The sequence below is a fragment of the Melitaea cinxia genome, chromosome 1 (genome assembly GCF_905220565.1).
Source record: "Melitaea cinxia chromosome 1, ilMelCinx1.1, whole genome shotgun sequence".
Lineage (NCBI taxonomy): Eukaryota > Metazoa > Arthropoda > Insecta > Lepidoptera > Nymphalidae > Melitaea > Melitaea cinxia.
This window is the reverse complement of record NC_059394.1, coordinates 9,109,487-9,128,220: the sequence shown is the minus strand read 5'-3', so window position 1 is coordinate 9,128,220 and position 18,734 is coordinate 9,109,487. Positions and strand designations below refer to the sequence as shown.

General features: G+C 32.6%; 2 protein-coding genes across 2 annotated transcripts in view; both read right to left on the bottom strand.

The window, feature by feature from the left end:
- Positions 1–4,411, bottom strand: part of LOC123663113 (alpha-catulin) — a 101,694-nt gene extending 97,283 nt beyond the window's left edge. The window contains exon 1 of the mRNA XM_045597859.1: positions 4,364–4,411. Within this exon, the coding sequence (XP_045453815.1) occupies positions 4,364–4,411 (48 nt within the window). The remainder of the gene's footprint in view (positions 1–4,363) is intronic.
- Positions 4,412–5,475: 1,064 nt separating this feature from the next.
- Positions 5,476–17,793, bottom strand: LOC123656298 (myosin-IIIb-like). The gene is made up of 21 exons (XM_045592007.1): positions 17,629–17,793; positions 16,180–16,335; positions 15,821–16,102; positions 15,151–15,453; positions 14,782–15,063; positions 14,157–14,345; positions 13,849–14,051; positions 13,587–13,767; positions 13,342–13,492; positions 12,875–13,085; positions 12,486–12,778; positions 12,068–12,360; positions 11,722–11,996; positions 11,471–11,636; positions 10,517–10,739; positions 10,073–10,210; positions 9,383–9,534; positions 8,953–9,131; positions 8,529–8,612; positions 7,359–7,463; positions 5,476–6,508 (listed from the first exon to the last, which is right to left on the bottom strand). The coding sequence occupies exons 1-21, from the start codon at positions 17,791–17,793 to the stop codon at positions 6,151–6,153; spliced, it is 4,389 nt and encodes a 1,462-aa protein (XP_045447963.1). The 3' UTR covers positions 5,476–6,150.
- Between the last annotated feature and the right edge of the window lie 941 nt (positions 17,794–18,734).

The window sequence follows — 18,734 nt, the reverse complement described above, 5'->3', positions numbered from 1 at the left end:
GTGAGTGACGAAATCGGGGTTTTTTAGGTATCAATAAAATCTAAAGTATAAGAGCTATGCAATTGAAACTTTATATGTTTAATAAGTCCGCTATTCACATCATATCCCCAGAATTTTGTTTATCTGGTATAATCCAAACCCAAGTTATGAGGGTTCAAAAAAACGACGAAGCGCTTCGAGAAAAGATAGGTAGTGCTTTTCGTTTTTTTTTTTTTTTTTTTTTTTTTGTCTCGTCTTGGCGGGGGCACTACCGTGCCCCCAGATAATTAAAATCAATCCCGCAAATCCCGCGGGATCCGCGGGATTGATGATCTTAATCCCGCAGGCTTGCGGGATCGCGATTTTGATGCGGGATTGGATTCTCTAAATGTGTGTGTACCGCCACACTGTCTTGGTTAAAGATAAATAAAAATTTGACCACGTCACAACAAACAAACATTTTCGATTATATTGACCTGATTGTGAACGATTATAAATTCATTTGCTGATGATCAAGCTGATGCTATATTATCATCCCGGCCAGTTGTTTTGTTTGACCGAAAAACTGATATTAGAAATTGCTTTCTTTGTGTTTGATATAGATTTTTTTTTATTTCAGCTATCAGTTTATACTATAAAAATTTTATATCTTCAATCGTTACTAAAATATTTTTATTCAGTCTTAAACTCGTAGTAGCTGACACTTGATGTTATTGTACTTTTTTTAAATATTAGTTCATTAATTGAATTTACATCTCTCATGTTCGGTAACTAGGTTCTTATTACCTCGAAATGGGGCTTGTAGGTGACTCATTAGCGCTCTAGGGTAATAATGTAGCTAGAAAAGCCCTAGGGCGGTAAGTAATTAAAAAAAACACTTCTTTCTTTTAAAAAAGTTCGCGTACATCTAACCATCATACTGGCAATAAACATCATGCATTCAGCCCAATGACCAAAGAGGTCGCTTTGCTATTCAGCTGTCTTCGTGTGAGTATAATAGTCATCAATTTTAAATATCGAACGGCGAAGCTAAATTTCGATCTTGAAAGAAAAATTAAAAAGTTCTTTACTTGATTCTTTTTATTGAAAAAAGGCGGGAATAGAAAACTTTTACTTTAAATATTGTTTGTTTTTGGGATTTTTTTATAATTACCCCAAAAACACCTGTCCTTAAAATTTGAAAATTGTTCTCATTTCACTATAAATTTCAACAAATAAAATGTTTTATTCTTGTAATGCCCGTTTTTTTTCTACTTACCTCACAATCGAGATGTAAAGCAGAATAGTTAGCTCGGGTGTAATCATCAATTGCACCCTCCAACTATAGGCGCCCTCGCTGCGCTTGTGCGCCTAAATATCTCGGGCTGCAATTGATGCCTTACAGCCCTTGGCTTACTAATCTACGATTAATTGATTTGCTTTAGTTTTATTTAGGAAAAATTGATTTAAAACCTTGAAGTTGGATATGACTTTAAAAAATACTACTTACCTACTACTTGTTACTTTCGGAAAAGGTCATTTTTACTTAATTCTTTTCTTTTGATTGATTACTTCGCTTTTAAATTAAATAAATTATGTTGTTCGTATAATTTCCTAGACAAATTAATTTTTTAACTTTGACATATAAAAATGAATCCTTCCCAATCCGAACGGGGTCACTAAATTGAATAATTCTTTTATTTTTATTGTGGCTATTATTGTTAAGGTAAGGTAAAAGCAATTAAAAAAATCGTTAAAAATTTGAGAGTACCGGGAGTATCGAAAGTTTGCCGGGCAGCTGAGCTGACCTGCTTACTTCATAATTTTAATACATTTATCGTAATTGTAAAGGATATCGCAATCGTACATATTGTCACTTAATGTCTAATCTAATGTTTCTCACTTTTATTATTTTATTAAACATTTCATCTACTAGTCTCTAAAAACAGAAAACTACATATTACATACATACTATATGTAAAAAAAAAAAACTAAACTAAAAACGTTATTATATTTTTCTAAATAATTAGTTCTTAAGTTATAGTTATTGTAAATATGTATAATATTGGAATGTTTCGATATAATTTATAATGAATTTTATAACGGGATTTTTATATTCAAATTAAAGGCACTATTATAATAAAAAAATTTTAACATCCAATCTTGTATTCCGATCCTATTCATTATTAAAATAAAATCTTATAATAAAAACACATTTGTAACCTCAAGTAGAATTAACGTTAATTAAAACTAGTGAAGAGATAATTCAACAGTACTTAAAAAATCTACTTCATTAAATTTTTTAATTACGGTTATGTATATATAATATGATTAAAAAGTGACACTGCGAGAGACAATATTAAAACAAATTCTTAGTTTATATTTCAAAGTTTGTACAAAAATATATATGTTTTTTAAATACACTATATTTTCTATAAATAAAATTATGTTTATTCTACATATTACGATTATATTTTTGTGGGCTAGTTAACAAAGTCATATGTTCGTGAGATACCTTTATCTTACGAAGATCTAATAATTTAGAGATAGCAATAGATATAGTAGCCGGTTCGTGTTTATGTGTAGTAGAAATCAATAAATTAATATCGAAAACGATAACTTATAGTGAAGTACAACCAATACATTGAAAAAATCTTTATATATATATTTCTTGTGTGCGTGTGTATGTCACTGAACTCCTCCTAGACGGCTGGACGGATTTTGATGAAATTTTTTGTGTGAGTTCAAGGAGATTCGAGGATGGTTTAGATTCACAATTTGGTCCAATGGAAAATGTTTATTTAACTAATTTTTCATTTATAAGCAGTTGTTAATTTTGGAATGTTTTACATTGGATCCGGTAGACTGCGCTACCATCGCAGCATCAAATATTAAATATTATTCTATTTTAATTTCAGTTTGTCCCGACAGTTGGTACTGCGATCAAATGGAGAAAAAGATTTGAAATTTTGTGTTATGGCAAAACAACGTTTGCGGGATCAGCTAGTTTATAAATAAAATGCATTTTTGGAACATTTATTATACAGACAAAAATACCCTATAAAGACTTAAAATTGTACAGTTATTTAGAAGTAAATTATTTGAACACTTTATTTATTTATTTATTTATAAAGTGTCGTTATCGAGTAATAGTGAGACTAAAGCAATCATGTCTGTGAAATATTCTATACCTTTTCGGATGGCGGCATTTTTATTGGTAAATCTATTTAATCTTTATAAACATCTTTTTACATTATTAATACAAATAATAAAACTGTAACGGGTCGCTGTCTGTATATTTAAGATATATGAGAAAAAATATTATTGGGACCTTAATAAACACAAATAGCACCCAAAACAATGATTGTCAGAATTTTTGTCTGTTTGTCTCTTTGTCTGTGCGTTTGTGCATGCTAATCTCAGAAACGGCTTATCTGATTTAGAAGTGGGTTTTACTATTATATTTTGGCAAGCTTAGCTTATTATTTGGTGTTTGTTTCATTTCAATCGGCTCATAAATTAAAAAAAAATATGCCAATTTAAGGAATCACGTTGAACATGTAAAGTCACTATTCTACGGGACGATGTCGCGAGCACAGCTAGTATAACATAAACTTAACATATTATTTTATTGTTTAAAAATATTTACTACTTTCAATTGATTATTTAAATTTCACCTGCTTTGTTTCAATAGTATAAAGTGAATTTAAAATTATTAATTTTAAATATAAATTCGGAATCTATCGATTTTAAATTCACTTTATAGGTACTTGTGCGTAACACGTACTAATACGTTATATTTGTGCGTAATACGTAAACATTATAATTTAATTATTGTTTACAAAAGATGCGACAGCCATGTGCTTCTTGTTTCTGTATATTTTTTAAGAAACTACTAATCGTGAACAAGTTAAATAAGTCAAACAAAGCAACCCTTTTCCGATCCTCGATAGTATTCGAAAGATGGTTTTAGTTTAGAGAAATATTACTGTAGCTTCTTTAGGGTCTTTGTTGATTTGCACTATCTATTATTTCTTTACTTATTTTAAAAGTTTGACAGTGCATGTTTTTGTAAAGATAGCCTTTTTATATTTGCCACACCCGTTATTTTATTTATATAGTACCATAATAATGAAAAAGTATTTTGTTCAACATAAAATCGAATGTAGAAAATTATTGTAATTAGTCTGGACGATGGACGTAAGTAACTTAAGTTGACTTCTTTTCATCACAATACAAAGAAGATTTTCTTTTAGGAGCTTCATTCAAGGTCGTTTTTACACGCGAGCTGGTTTCTTGGCTCTACTTGTTGCTTTGTAATTCAGTGTTTTTATTAAATGATCGAACCCATAACCTGTTTAAAAAATAATATTACGCGCGATATGCCCCGTCACAACTCACGTACCTGGGGCTCTCGGCACACATACTCTTCGTCATCGGAGAGAGCGTCCATGTCGTCGATGTGTGTGTAGAGGTAGAGCGCGCCCTCGGCGGCGCGCTAACGCGGGCGCGCGCACGTGCTCCGTGGCGCTGGCTTGTTCTTGCGGCACGGCGCCGCTCTGCCCGAGTCTGCCGCGGCACTGACGGACCGGGAGCATCGATCCGCTGCCTCGGCCACCCCGCACGCACCCGCCCTCTACGAATCCACGTGGCCGCCCGCCCTTATATTTTATTATAAATTGCCGAATGGATATAACGTAATGCTTTCTTTGTCTAGCCTACACTTCTAACTTTTTTCGAATAAGGAAGAGGTTACGTTCGTAATCAGTCGAGTGATACACAATGTTGCCTTTATGTCATAGATAACATTATGCGTTTATTCAAAATCACCGCTTTTATACGTAGCTGTACTGCGACGGCGCAAAATTATATGCAACAGATGTCGTTTAGGCGGGAAAATCTGACGTAAAGCTCCGCCGGCAACGTCGCGAGCTGACGATTGTACACTCCGAAAATAGAGTTACGATTTTAGATAGTACGTAAAAACTGAGAATATCGTCAGAATATTGATACTACGTCAGAGGGTTACTCCAGTACATCGTTATTATCATAGAACGTCACGGACGCAGTGCATTACGGTGACTTCGCACGAGTGAGGTTCAGTGGATGTAGAAATGCATGCGTAGCGTACCTGCTTGATGAGTGGGAGTAGCGTTTTCTCTATGGAGCGCGTTTTTATTTGAGAAAAATGGACGTCGCCATCGGGCAGGCCGGCGGCCGCCATGGCTGGCGCGGGCGCGACTGCGCCGGCGCGCGCGCTCCATTGGCCGCCCTCGTCACGTGGCGCTCACGACGCGCCTCTGCCCGCTCGCCGTAAACGTAGTGCTAAATGTTTACGCGGACTCTTGTATGATTATAAAACTACTGTTTTACGTGTTTCATTTTGTTTTGATTCGAGGGCAAATTATAAACGAATACAAATGTAGAACATATGTAATATTTTGTAAAATTCTTGCATTAGTCGTAGGCCAATATAATTATGTTTTATCCATTAAATAAATAAAACAAAAAAATAAATAAATATATAAACTTTATTTACTTCAGTATAATAAATCGTTAAATGTTAAACTTACAATAATCATTGGCACATTATCACACCATTTGTCAATGATTTATACTAACACGGAACATTACAAGTAAATGTTTTTCTTAAAATTATTTAATAAAAATACAGTAGGAAAATAATTTAAGGTTTTATCATTCGAACGTTTACTTAAGTATAAGTTACAAATATTGTAAGATAAATAATACAATTTAGAACTAAATATTTAAGTAAAATTTAACAAAAACTCTTTCAAATATAGCAAACAATATAAAGACACTTAAATAGCTGTAAATCATATAAACATAAACTAAAATAAAGTATATTTAGAATTAAGACTTTGGTAATTGTTTCTATGAATAAATTTATAATATTGCATGTAACATTTTAAACATATACTTTAGGTGGTAGATAGTATTACGTACATAAAGTTAAATTAAACATAACCGGATGTTATACTCGTAGTAAGTATAATGTGTTGTAATAAAATGATAAGTGCAAAAAAGTGAGAATACAAATTATATAAGAATTAAAAACATATTTATGAATTTTATAAAATATCGTAAATTTTAAAATTTCTGTTTGATAACTTTTATCGAAGAAAATTGTTGTATGCGATAGTTACATAACTAGTAATACTAATAATATAATTAATTATAATAGACCCCCATACTAATTTGTGGACGGCGTTTGTTATAGAGTGCTTCTCTAGAATTGGTACTATCTTGAGAGCTATCAGACAACCACGGGCTTTGTCCGGAAGAATTTCGGACTTTTCGCTTTCGTAGGCTTTCAGTTGGACCCAAGGTTGGTCTTAGTAATTTTTTGAACCTGAAAGGTCCATCGTTATAATCGTCATCCGAGCTGAACGCAGGAGTCGCGAGCATTTGTGGTGAGTTTCGCAAAATCTTTCGAAGGTCTGATTCAGGATCATACGCTGGGCTATAGACCGGTCGCGGTGGAGGATCAGCCTTTTGAGTTTGTTTCACCAATTCTATTATTTTATTACTGAAATAAAAAAGTTAAAAGTTTTATTAAAATATTTTTAAGTAAGGCATAGGTATCCAGCACGGATATTGAGCGCTCAGACACAGTGACACGGTGAGGGATGACAAATCTCGCAGGGATCGTAAACAAAAAATAGTTTTGTTCAGTGCAAAAACAAATAAAATGTGAAAATATTTAATATTCATTAAATATTTTAATCGATGTATATCCATAGTTGAAGCTAATTGAAAGCCAGCGTTCAATATCCGTGCCTATAGGTATGTTAAATAAATAAAATGCGTGCGTACAAAGTACACATGTTAGAAGTGAAACATCTTTGGCAAATTAATTTTTAAGTCTCTTTTATATTTATATAAATCTAAAGCTTTAGATTTCCGTTCCAACTTCCAGCGCCATCGACAAAAACGTTGCCGTTTCATCAAAACGTTGCCGTTTCATCAAAACGTTGCCGTTTCATCAAAACGTTGCCGTTTCATCCGTAAACAATTTACCCTCAAGCGCCAAGAAGTTTCACTTCAAAATGATAAATTAAATATGTTAAAATGTGACAAATATTTAGCACGACGCACAACAAGTACGATATACTTTCGATCAGATATAGCGATTCGAAACTACGGTGCAAATGTGACCATGTGAATAATGTTAATAATACAAAAGTTTCTTATGGATATGTTTTGTTACATTTTTAGGAAAAAATTAATAAGTTTTAATGGTTCATGAGAGTGATATGACGAAAAATTATCACTTTACCCTTGCACTTGTTGTAGTCCATTTCGTTAAGCATGCGATGTTTTAAAATACATATTATTCTTATGGCCAATACGTCATTAAATTATTTTCTATATCATACCTGACTAGACCACTACATTGCCTACTACACGGTAGGTTCTGACGGTTCTGACTGTTGTGTAAAGGTTTTTCATCATTGTAGTCTCTAATATTACCCGTTTGCTGTCTGGAATAATATAAAACAAGGTTGTTAATAAAAAAAATAGTTCAAAAGAATAATCCAGCTTCAAAAATCTCGAAACAGAAAACCGTGATTTTATAACTCTTTAACTCAAGGCGCAAAAAACTTTTTACCATACAACGCTCTACATTACCTATCGATATTTTTTTATACACATGTATTTTAAATAAAATAGATAATTCTTTTGGATTACGTATTTAGTTCAGCTTTTCATATAATGAAAATCATATTAGGAGCTATGATTTACCAAAGTAACAAGCTTTTTCTTGTGTTTGCAGGCAAACGAAGAAAAACCGACTTCAATTATATGGACAAGTAATACAACGTAGGTATACGAAAAAATAGTCGAGTAAATACGCATTATCAAAGATTACTCCAAAAGTTGTAATCAGATCTCGATGAAATTTAAATGTAACCATATGATAAACATCGGCTTTCGATTAAATTAAAAATCATTAAAATCGGTACACCCAGTAAAAAGTTTTGCGGATTTTCGACAGTTTCCTTCGATTTCTCTGGGATCCCATCATTAGATCCTGGTTTCCTTATGGTACTAAAATAGGGATATCTCCTTTCCAACAAAAAAAAAATCAAAATCGGTTCATAAACGACGGAGTTATCCCCGAACATACATAAAAAAATATATATATACGATCGAATTGAGTAGCCTCCTCCTTTTTTTGAAGTCGGTTAAAAATCTTACTTCAGTGTGTATTTTACGTGTGATCCTTCTAACATGGCTGAAGTGACTTTTTTACTTTTTGTGTGTATAAATATTGTGTATATAAATTGAAATAAATAAATTGATCGTGAAGGACAACAGCTATCGGGTTTGTTAGCACGTGCACTGCTATTCGACAAATATTTACTACATTTATTGTGACCTAAATAATGCACTTATAATTTGTAATTTAACTAAAACTTTGATGAATTGATTGAAATAAGACACGCAAAGATCTAACATTCCTAACTAGAATCACAAAATCTTCAGATTAGCGCAATCAACAACAAACTTCTTCAGAGTTGTAACATTAATGTAGGTGTACAAACCTGTCATTTCTTTTACATATATCCTTTATTTGAAATATTTGATCCCATGGCATTGTATCGCTTTCATAAAACTCCGGAGACGGACTTGAAAGTTCCAACGGTAAGCAGACATAAAATAAAATTAGTATTTCAGCTCAATAGTGAGCGAACTTTTTTTTCTTGTTATTAAGACTCTTTAAGTGACTGACTGTTGTAAAACCTTAGTAACTTAATATATGTATATAGCTTATATATTACCAAAGTGACAAATTTATGGCTCAACTAATTATAAACCTGTATTTTTACTTGCTGTGTCCGGGTACTGTAAAAATTGTAGATAAAAAATAGCCTATTTTTTATAATACCAGTCTTCGAATTCCTGTATGGTAAGTTTCGTTGCATACAGTCTAAAAGATTTAGCATCAAAGTAACAAACAAATTTTACCTAGAAAGTCTACTGGCGTCTTGTTCTACTTGTGATGGATGGCTTCTCATTATTGCAGGCACAACTCGAAAACCGGGAGGTGGTTGATACTCTTCTGGTGGTTTTTTTACATCTTTTAATCGAATTCCTGGTTTATTTCGACGGAGATTCTTATGAACTTCTTGATTCTTTTGATGTACCTGATGATTTAATATTCGGAAGATGTATATTTAGTAGTAATCGATTTTTGTAGATTTAACAACAAATTAACAGTTTTAGCGTTACACAGTCTTTCTAATGGTAAGTTTAAAATGTTTCATTACTACAATAAATATTTTGATGCTCTTTAAAAACTGGTATCTGTATTTTATGTACATACGTACAATTACATTTATGCTATATCATAGCGCTAACTCTATATGCATTTAAAACCTTATTACTTTTATCTTACCTGTTCAGCAAACAACTGCAGTTGTGCTGCACGTTCCTGCACCGAGAACTGCTGCATAATTTGGTGATGAGTTGGTGGAGAAGGTGGAGAATGCTGTGGTGGCGGTGGTGCTCGACCCTTTAGCTTACGCCTTGCTGTGTAACCACGGAAATCTGTAATATTCGCCATACTTATGCTGTTCTTTAGTAATTACGCGGTACCATTGGAGATACGAATTATGGGTTGCTAAATGTATGAGTTAAAGAAAAAAGCAGGCTATTGGTTCCCATAATGGCCGCATATAGTGCACTGCTTTCTACCAAGAAAACTGAGCTCGAAAGCTCAGTTATAATATAAATTAATTATAATATAAATAGTTCGGAAAGAACTATTTATATTATAATTCATCCTAGATATTTCCCCAATACAATTAAAACGAATTTTGTGATGGTTTATTTTCATAGAACAATTTTAAAAACATTTTTTTTGAAGGGTCGATTTTTGCATTAAAAAAATGTTTAGAATTCCCTAATGTGTGGGGTAACACAAAATAAATAGTACCAATTATAAAATGTCCATGTCCAGCAGTGGACTGTATAGGCTGTAATGATGAATTATAAAAAGTTTGCTAGAATTTTATATATTATTGCGAAGATATAAACAACATTTAAAAAAATGACAAATAATATTAAGGCTATCAAAAGAACTTACGACTCTGTAGAATTATTGCAGCTTTTGTAGAATTAACGTTTTCTTTATTGCTTGAACTGGTATCATTGCTATCACTGTCATCTGTACTCATTCTTCTTAATACTTTTGGTATCATAATATTATTCTTTACTGGAACACCTACAATTTTTTTTTATTTGAGATAATAATAAGAGTGAAGCCCAAATTAAAGTTTTTTTTTTATACAAACATTTATGACATTCGTGCTACCAAAAAAATTTATAAGTAAATTTGTATTTGTATGTTGTATTTGTATTGTATAAGTAAATTGTTTATTAATCAATTCCTCAAAGTTACTGCCAAAAAAGAGCATACTTTCAGAAAAAAACATACTGCTTTCAATAGTTATTCCCACAGAAGAATTACACTAGATATTATATGATTTCTCTTAATTAATACATATTATACAGACAAACAACTTAATACCTGCTCGTTGTTGTTTCCTCTGGTTTTCTTGTTCAATCTGTCCTTTCTTAAATTCTCTAGCTAACTGTTTTTGTCTTTCTTGAAGCCGTTTCCTTGTTAACCAGCCTCGCACATGTCTTTGCAGTGTGAGAACTGAGATCGCCATTTGTGTCTTCAATCGGAGGTAGTTACGTCTAGCCAGCCAGCCGCGTACGCATGCTTGTACCAAGATAACTTTTCTTATCTACAAAAAAAAGGAACACTATTTAATAAATATTATGTATGTATATTATACGGCTTATGAGTTTAGATGAAAATCATTTGCGTTTTATAATACATTTACAATTTATAGAAGAAAAAACATTGTGACACTTCGTTTTATAGGAGCAAATCAGTAATCAAAAATATCAATCAATCTATTAAGTACCGGATGTTATGGTGAACCACAAAAAATCATATAATAACAAACTTATGTGGCATTAGAAGTTCATTACCTTTAAACATATAATTATAGTTTCTTTTTACACTTATTTATCTTCACGAATGGAGAGATTTACTAGAAAGAGTAGTGATTACTTATATACAGTAATTTAATTATATATCTCTACTGTATGGTTACGGCAGTAAAGAATATAGCCACCGCCTCTCTCGCCGTGGGTGTCGTAAAAGGCGACTAAGGGATAACACAGATCCTCTACCACATTGGAATTTAAAAAGCCGAGCGATTGCGGGATAATTATCCAACTGCTAGCTTTGAAATACACAGGCCGAAGACGGGCAGCAGCGTCTACGGTGGGACAAAGCCAGCCCCTCGGTCACCAACCTGCCTGCTCAGCGTGGTGACTATGGCCAACACACATGAGTTTACGCTATTTTTGACGCGTACTTGTGGAGACTTATGTTCAGCAGTAGACTGCGATAGGCTGAAGTGATGATGATGATGTATATATTTAAAAATATATTTAAAAGTCTTACCTGTTCTTCATATATTCGTGAAAGAACTTCAACGTGATAGTATTTCAAAAATACTTTAGATTTACCGAGAGCCCAGCCATCCATTTTCAACCGCAATAAGAGAAGCCGACAGGAGTCACGGTTTGGCTTAATTTCTTCATCGTAACCGAATGCTAAGAAACCATACCTAACAATATTATAGAGTAATTAATAAGAGATAACAAAGCAGTTTTTTCATTATCAATTATTTATTTCAATATCAATTTTGTTACCTTTTCAAAAATTCACCAAACGCCAGACGATGCGAAAATCCATTTTGCCTGATCCTTATAGTTTCTAGAACTCCAGTGTATCGCAGCTGTTTTAAGATTTTTGCGGAATCAAAGTGCTTTGGTGACCGAGAGTCGTTTGGTTTTAGACATCTCACGAATTGTGGAGTCCCGCTAACCATCTTTTGTAGAAGTTCCATTAGAGAATATCTGAAGTATGTTGACACAGTTTGTTGTGCTCGTGATTGAGAAGCGAGCCCTCGACTGTTGTATCTGTCCTGTTAAATAAAATAATATTAGAAATAGTCTAATAATACTAAATAAAGTGTACAATAATCGCAAGTGTTACCCGAACGTCACCCGACGTTGCGCTTTCTAAGCTACTGACATCCATTTCTCCATTTATAGCAGAAAATAAATTGCCCGTTTTCGTTATTGGGCATTGGAAAAGAAATCTTATTACATCATATTGACTCTGCCTCATTAGTTGAACAACTTCTGGAGGTAAAAAGTTTCGATTTTTCTCTAAGAAACCATCAGCTTGGTAAACAACGCGACCAGCAAAGTGGTGAATTGCAAAGCAGACCGCGTCAGATTTAGGTCTCACATAATATTTGCTTTTAATATTTCGATGAAATTTTTCTGAAACGAATTAAAACATTTTAATTAAATTTCCTTTTATAACTTTTTATCTAATTATTTAGCTAGAATTATGTTAAAATTATTATTATTATTATGTAATATTTATGTTAAAATCATTTTCTTACCAATGAGTGTTCTATCCGTTGAACGTGGAAATCTGCTTTCTTCATCAAGTAATGCTAATAACCCCATTGGTCTTGATAATAGCATATCTAAAACTGGTCGATTATCCGAAAATTCTACAAGGTCAACCGGCACACCTTCAGCCATATACTCTTGTTGTTCCCAAGTAAATATGTGTTGATTGAAATAGTACTGAATCTGTTCATTGGCGATATTTATGCACAATTGTTCAAAAGAGTTTCTCGTGAAGTTTTCGAATCCAAAGATGTCTAGAATTCCTATGGATAATTGTTCGCTGAAACAATAACAAAAAAAAACCTTTTATGACTAATGTATTTAAATTAAAATAACAAATTTAAAATAAAAAAATTTCAAGAAATCATAATCTTACCTATGAGGTCTATTTTGGCAAAGAAGCGCGTTTATCCTTTCTACGATTCTGTCGAAAACTCTTGCATAAATTCCTCTGGCAGTTGCATCTCTTGCCACAGCTGCTTCTGCTGGCGAACTATATCTTGCTATCGTTTCACCTTTTGTAACCACACTACTGCTAGTTAAGCATTCTCGGAGGTCACTTGTCTCCACACCCAAAAGACAAGAAGCTGAGGGTAAACGATAAAAATTACTTACCGTATTATCATATTTTCCGTTATACTTTTTTATGAGTCATAAGATATAAAAGCTTAATTTAAAAAAAATATAACGTCGAGAACTCGGCATCACTAACAATTCACACAATCATTAAGTTTACTAAAGTTTCCTAGTTTAACGCTATTTTATAGTAGTCTCAATATAGTATACCAAATTGGACTGTATTTTATTTATTATCTAGGCTATTTTTAATCGACCAAAAATTACCTCGATGTAACGGTGCCGTGTCAATGATTGTAGCTCTGTTGTCTGTATTGTGTTCACCCGCAGTTTCTACAAATTCTATGTCTCCTAGATGTAATATAGCTGCCAACATTTTATAAATAATTTGTACCTCTTCTTCATGGAAACCAACGACCTAAGGTAATAATTTTCTTATGTATAATAGAATTTAAAAAATTTCTCTAGAGGCAATATACTCGTAGACACATAACTGCTACCTACGATATTACCTTAAACGCTTGATTAAGTTGTCGCCATCTATGTACGTTGTGTTCTCGATGAGTAATCGAAAGCGGTTGTAAATAACGGTGTCTAGATTTCAACTGTTCGTCGAGATAATATTTTCGCCACCGCCCTTCGCTTTCTAGTCCATCGTAAAGGTAGTAAAAAACGTGAAAATTACTTTCACCCCTATGAAAGAAAAATATTACGTAATAAATGTATGTATCTATTAAATTTTGTAATATACTTTGTAAAAGGCTTACTGCTTACAATGCTTGATGAACTACCCTAGATTGTTCTAACAGATAAACAGATATTCGAGCCCCTGATATTCTGCCGACTCTCATTATCGATAGGTCCAGATATTTTCCAAATCGAGAACTGTTGGCGTTGATTCCCGTACGTGCATTTCCAAAAGCTTCCATGATTGGATTAACTTGTAAAATTTTGTCTTCCAGGTTACTATACTGTGTCTACCAAAAATATATTCACATTAAAAAAAATCCTGATTTGATTCATTCATCAGACAGTGAAACATTACTCAGACAATGCTCATTATTATAATGGGGTATACATACTTTTGATAAATATACAAGTTGTTTCAAAAGAAGATTAGCAGATTCAGTTTTCCCAGCTCCACTTTCACCCGATATAACGATAGCTTGATTTTGTTTTTGGTGCATTAACGCTTGGTGAGCAGCATCTGCTACTGCATAGATATGAGGAGGATTGTCGGAGCGACAACGACCTTGGTATAACTGTTGAGTCTGTGTCATAAAACAATTTTATTTTATAAATAAATATAATGCTATAAATTAGTACAATAATTGTTTAATGTAATTAGTTAAAAAACTATATGAAATTTTTTTCTTGTATAAATCCTCGACAATTCACTGGGGCTCTGTTGTATAAATTATATTATTTACTCAATAATGAAGTTTAAAACCATGTATTGAAATTGAAATATAAAATAGCAAATTTAGTCTGCGTAAAGTGCCAAAGTATTCTATATATTTTTCGATCCAGGTCAATTACTAATTTCTTTGTGCAGTTTTGTTTTAACAAGTCTTAAAAAGTTATGTTGCTAACATAGAAGAAGTAAACTACACGTAATTACAGTACAGTACAGTAAAGTAAAATACACGTGATTTGATTTTTTAATATTTAAAAGCACAAAAGACTTTCTTTAATATTGTAGTCTACCTTTGTTGTGTAAATTCCAATGTCAGCGAAAGGGTTGACTGCGACTAGAATGTCTCCAATATAAGTGTAAATTTGATTTTGATTATATCTTTTTTGAAGTTGTTCAACAATGGCGTCTTCTGTTAAAGTTTCCAACGTAGCTAAATCATCTGTATACATTTTCTCTGGTTTTGCTTTTCTATGTGATTTTAATTTTCCTCGCTTTGTAGTAGCTTCTGGCGCGCGACTGCCTCGCCCTTCAGCTCTTTGACGTTTTATTTCAGCGCGAAGTTCTTTCCTTATCTGATATAAAAGCAGGAATCATAAGACACATATGAAATTCATTATATATAGGAAAATATAAGCGTTTATTTACTTTAAATAACTTACTTTTTCCTCAAAGTTATTAACAGCTAATAGTAATGGATGTTCCAAAAGTTCTCTCGCAAAAGGTCTTTGGTTCATGTCTTTGACTAAGCATTCCGATATAAAATCTGTAAGTTGTGTAGAAAAGAGTTCAGGATGTGACAAAGTTGGTGGTGGGTTACGAGGTATTTGAAATAGAGCTCGCATTGGATGTAAACCAGACAGTGGTGGTTCTCCTTCTGCTAACTCTATTGCTGTGATACCAACAGACCAAACGTCACATCTGCTATCATATGACTGGTCTAACTGCTGTTCACATGCTATCACCTAAAATGAAATAAAAAATTATTTTTAGTTCTAATTGGTTTTATAAAGTTTTTTTTTAATAATGGAAATCGTTTGGATGTTTGTGTATCAAACGAATACGAAAAAGAATATACATAAGAACAAGGTTTATGTAAAGAAAATAAAAAAATATATTTGTAAGCAATTCACATTCAAGCAATGTATTATCTCCTATACATTTAGGTGTTTATTTCTTTATCGTGACGCATAATTTTCTTTTCATGGAGTCTCAAAAAGTTTCATTTCAAAAACATTAACAATTAACATATTAAATAAAAAAAATAGCAGCACGAAGTTGCCGGGTCAGCTAGTATAAATATTAAAAAAAGTATTTTCAATTTCAGTCTACCTCTGGTGCCATCCAATAAGGAGTGCCTACAGATGTGTTTCGCCTTGCAACTGTTGCGGCAAGATGCGAAGATACTCCGAAGTCAACAAGTTTTACTTCAGCATCTTCTGTTAATAGAATATTATGGCCTTTCACATCTCGATGCATACATCGATGCGCATGTAGGTGGGTCAGAGCTCGGACTGTTCCACGAATAACGTAAGCTAATTGTGGTTCGGTCAAATTGTTACCTCGAGCTCGCATACCTGCGCCTAAATCTGTGACTGAACCTCCTGTGCATAGCTGTAATAATACAAAAAAATACATATATACTGTTTTTAATGTTTTTCTATAATGATCTATATTAGGTGATATCATACCTCCATAACAAACCAAATTTGGTCATCTTCAGATGATATTCCACGTTTTAGAAAAAGTCCGAAGAATTCGGGAATATTTGGATGACTTGATAAATCTCGGAATACGAGAAATTCTTCTTCTATTTCTTCTATATTCTCGGTGATATTTTCTAAAATCTGTAATTAAAAAATATTTATTTTTTATTTATCAAATTACAAATATCTAATAATAAGTAATTTGTATATTTTACATGGATTTAAAAAAATAGCTTAATCTTATTTTAATGTCATTATTATCGGCGTATAATGCTTATAATAATAAAATTTTTAAAGACGTGAAGGTAGTTATGGTAGTGTAAAATATAGTATTTTTAATGCAAAGTAGGCATTAAACTACTCAATCTCTCTGTTCGGTCCAAATAATATTTTTAAAAGTATGTAAAATATATGTAATAATTGTCTCACACATAAGTTAAACAAAAATGCATTAAAATAGTGTATTAAAAATACTAAAATATAAAAGTGTATGTCGCAATACATTTATACCTCGTACACTTCGCTGATTAAATCATATTGACGGTTAATTAACAGTCCGTCACTATAGTTCAGTACAGACACCTCTCTTTATGGGAGGCATTGTTAGCGTGTTGTATGTAATGGCTCGCGTAGATATTATCTCAAAAGCCTGTATTCATGTCAAGGTCGCCGTACCATTTGGATCATGATTAATGCAGCCTTTTATGTCAATAGTCACAGTTGTTGTAATTTTAAAAGTATATCTACCGTAAGTATAAATAAAATAGTTACAATATTTCAGGCTGGAGTGTTATAATAATAAAAAAATTGGTCGTGTGTAAAGTCGGTTTACGCACGATAGTTTTACGTGATAACGTCATAAAGAAACATTAATGAAAAATTGCATACTTTTATGAATTGAATTGAATTATTTATTATCACTGAATTATTTCGAACTGCTAGCTCTGACGTCACGCGATAAGACAGATAAATGTGTCACAAGCCAACGCTTGGGCTGATCGTGCCTCCCTATCGCTTGTTCCGCGCTCTCGCTTGCACACTTAGGCTCAGGCGGAACGTGACAGTTTTTCGTGCTAGCACTCTGCACTCTAGAAGTCGGTGTTCATCGATTTATAAGACATTATCACGTCAAAATGATGTGGAAAAACATCAGATAAAACATGTTTTTATACTCTTTTATTATCACGTTATCTATATCTATCACACTATTTTAAAAGTATTTTTGTTCTTGGAATGCAGAAACTACTAAACCTAATTAAGTCATTATCTACTTTAGAATGTTGTATTATCCAGAAATAAAATTAACAGGTTTTGAAAGATCACGCTACGATTCATATTAGGATATATAACTTTCAACGCAAATAATAATGTATGAAATGTCCAGTACAACACATTTTTGGATGTAATTAACGTTATCATTATGTAATAAATTACCTTGACAGCAACTCGTCTTCCTGACTTCTTATCCTTTGCACAGTAAACCTCACCATATGTGCCTTCGCCTATAAGCTCCTGTAGCGTGAACCTATCTTGCGGGTCCGCAGCCCGGTCGAGCTCCACATGTTGGGAGAGCCCCCGATACGGCATGTCGCTGCGCATGGTTCACATTGATCGCATCTGTAACACAAATATATAACGATCACTACATAAACAAAATTTGTTACCAGGAGATCATTTGCAAAACTAATCAAGTGCTCATTTTCACAATTCAACCTACGACATTATTTGAAAATATAATCGTTTACAATATGTTTATTCGTTTTTTTTAAAGGGAGAAACATTAGCGTTATATTATGCTAAACCAAAAACTGCACAGTGTTGGAAATATTCTAACGTCACACAATTATAATGATGGAAGTGAAGGTCAAATCTATAGTCAAATTTTAATTAATATATTTTCAACTAGAATCAACGTTAATATGCTCTCACAAAGTAACACTTAAACGTACGAATTAGTATTTTTTGTTGCTCGGAAAATTCCATCTATTTATTCATCAGTTTTATTCTAATGCAAATTTATTCTCAGGCTTGAGTGTTTTAGCTTACAAGTCCAAATTTCAATCGTCAAACCCGTTCAAGAGTTCTGTTTGATTAAGACGAACGAGTTGTAGCTTAATTTTAATGCTGATATATCTACTCTATATTTGTAAATGTAAATGTATCGTAGATTTTCCAAAATAAAACAGGTAGCGTGTTCCGTCAATAAAGTTATAATAGTAACCAAAATATATGAAATTCTTTCCGTGTTGAAGTCTACAAGTTTAGTAGTTTTATCGGCTATTTCTTGAGTTTAAATATAATGTCGTGAAGCTTAGAACTATAAAATTATTTGTAAGTAAACACCCTTTTTTGTTTTCGAAAACTCTGTTTTTCGGTGATTTCGGGTAATAAAAATAACGAAACTGTAAAAATTAGCATAAACTAAAATGTAAAAATTAAAATAAAAACAAATTGATTTCCTAATTCAGAACTGCAAAGTTAATACTATCGTGATTAACGTTTGCGTTAAACGTGACTGAAAGTAATGAAGTATATCGTAA

Excerpts from the sequence above, each read along its gene's own strand:
- LOC123656298 (XM_045592007.1), bottom strand. The coding sequence starts at position 17,793 with ATGCGCAGCGACATGCCGTATCGGGGGCTCTCCCAACATGTGGAGCTC. Across the intron at positions 14,346-14,781 it reads TTGGAATTTACACAACAAAG|ACTCAACAGTTATACCAAGG; the intron begins GTAGACTACAAT and ends TTTATGACACAG. Across the intron at positions 9,535-10,072 it reads TGCAATAATTCTACAGAGTC|ATTTCCGTGGTTACACAGCA; the intron begins GTAAGTTCTTTT and ends CGAATATTACAG.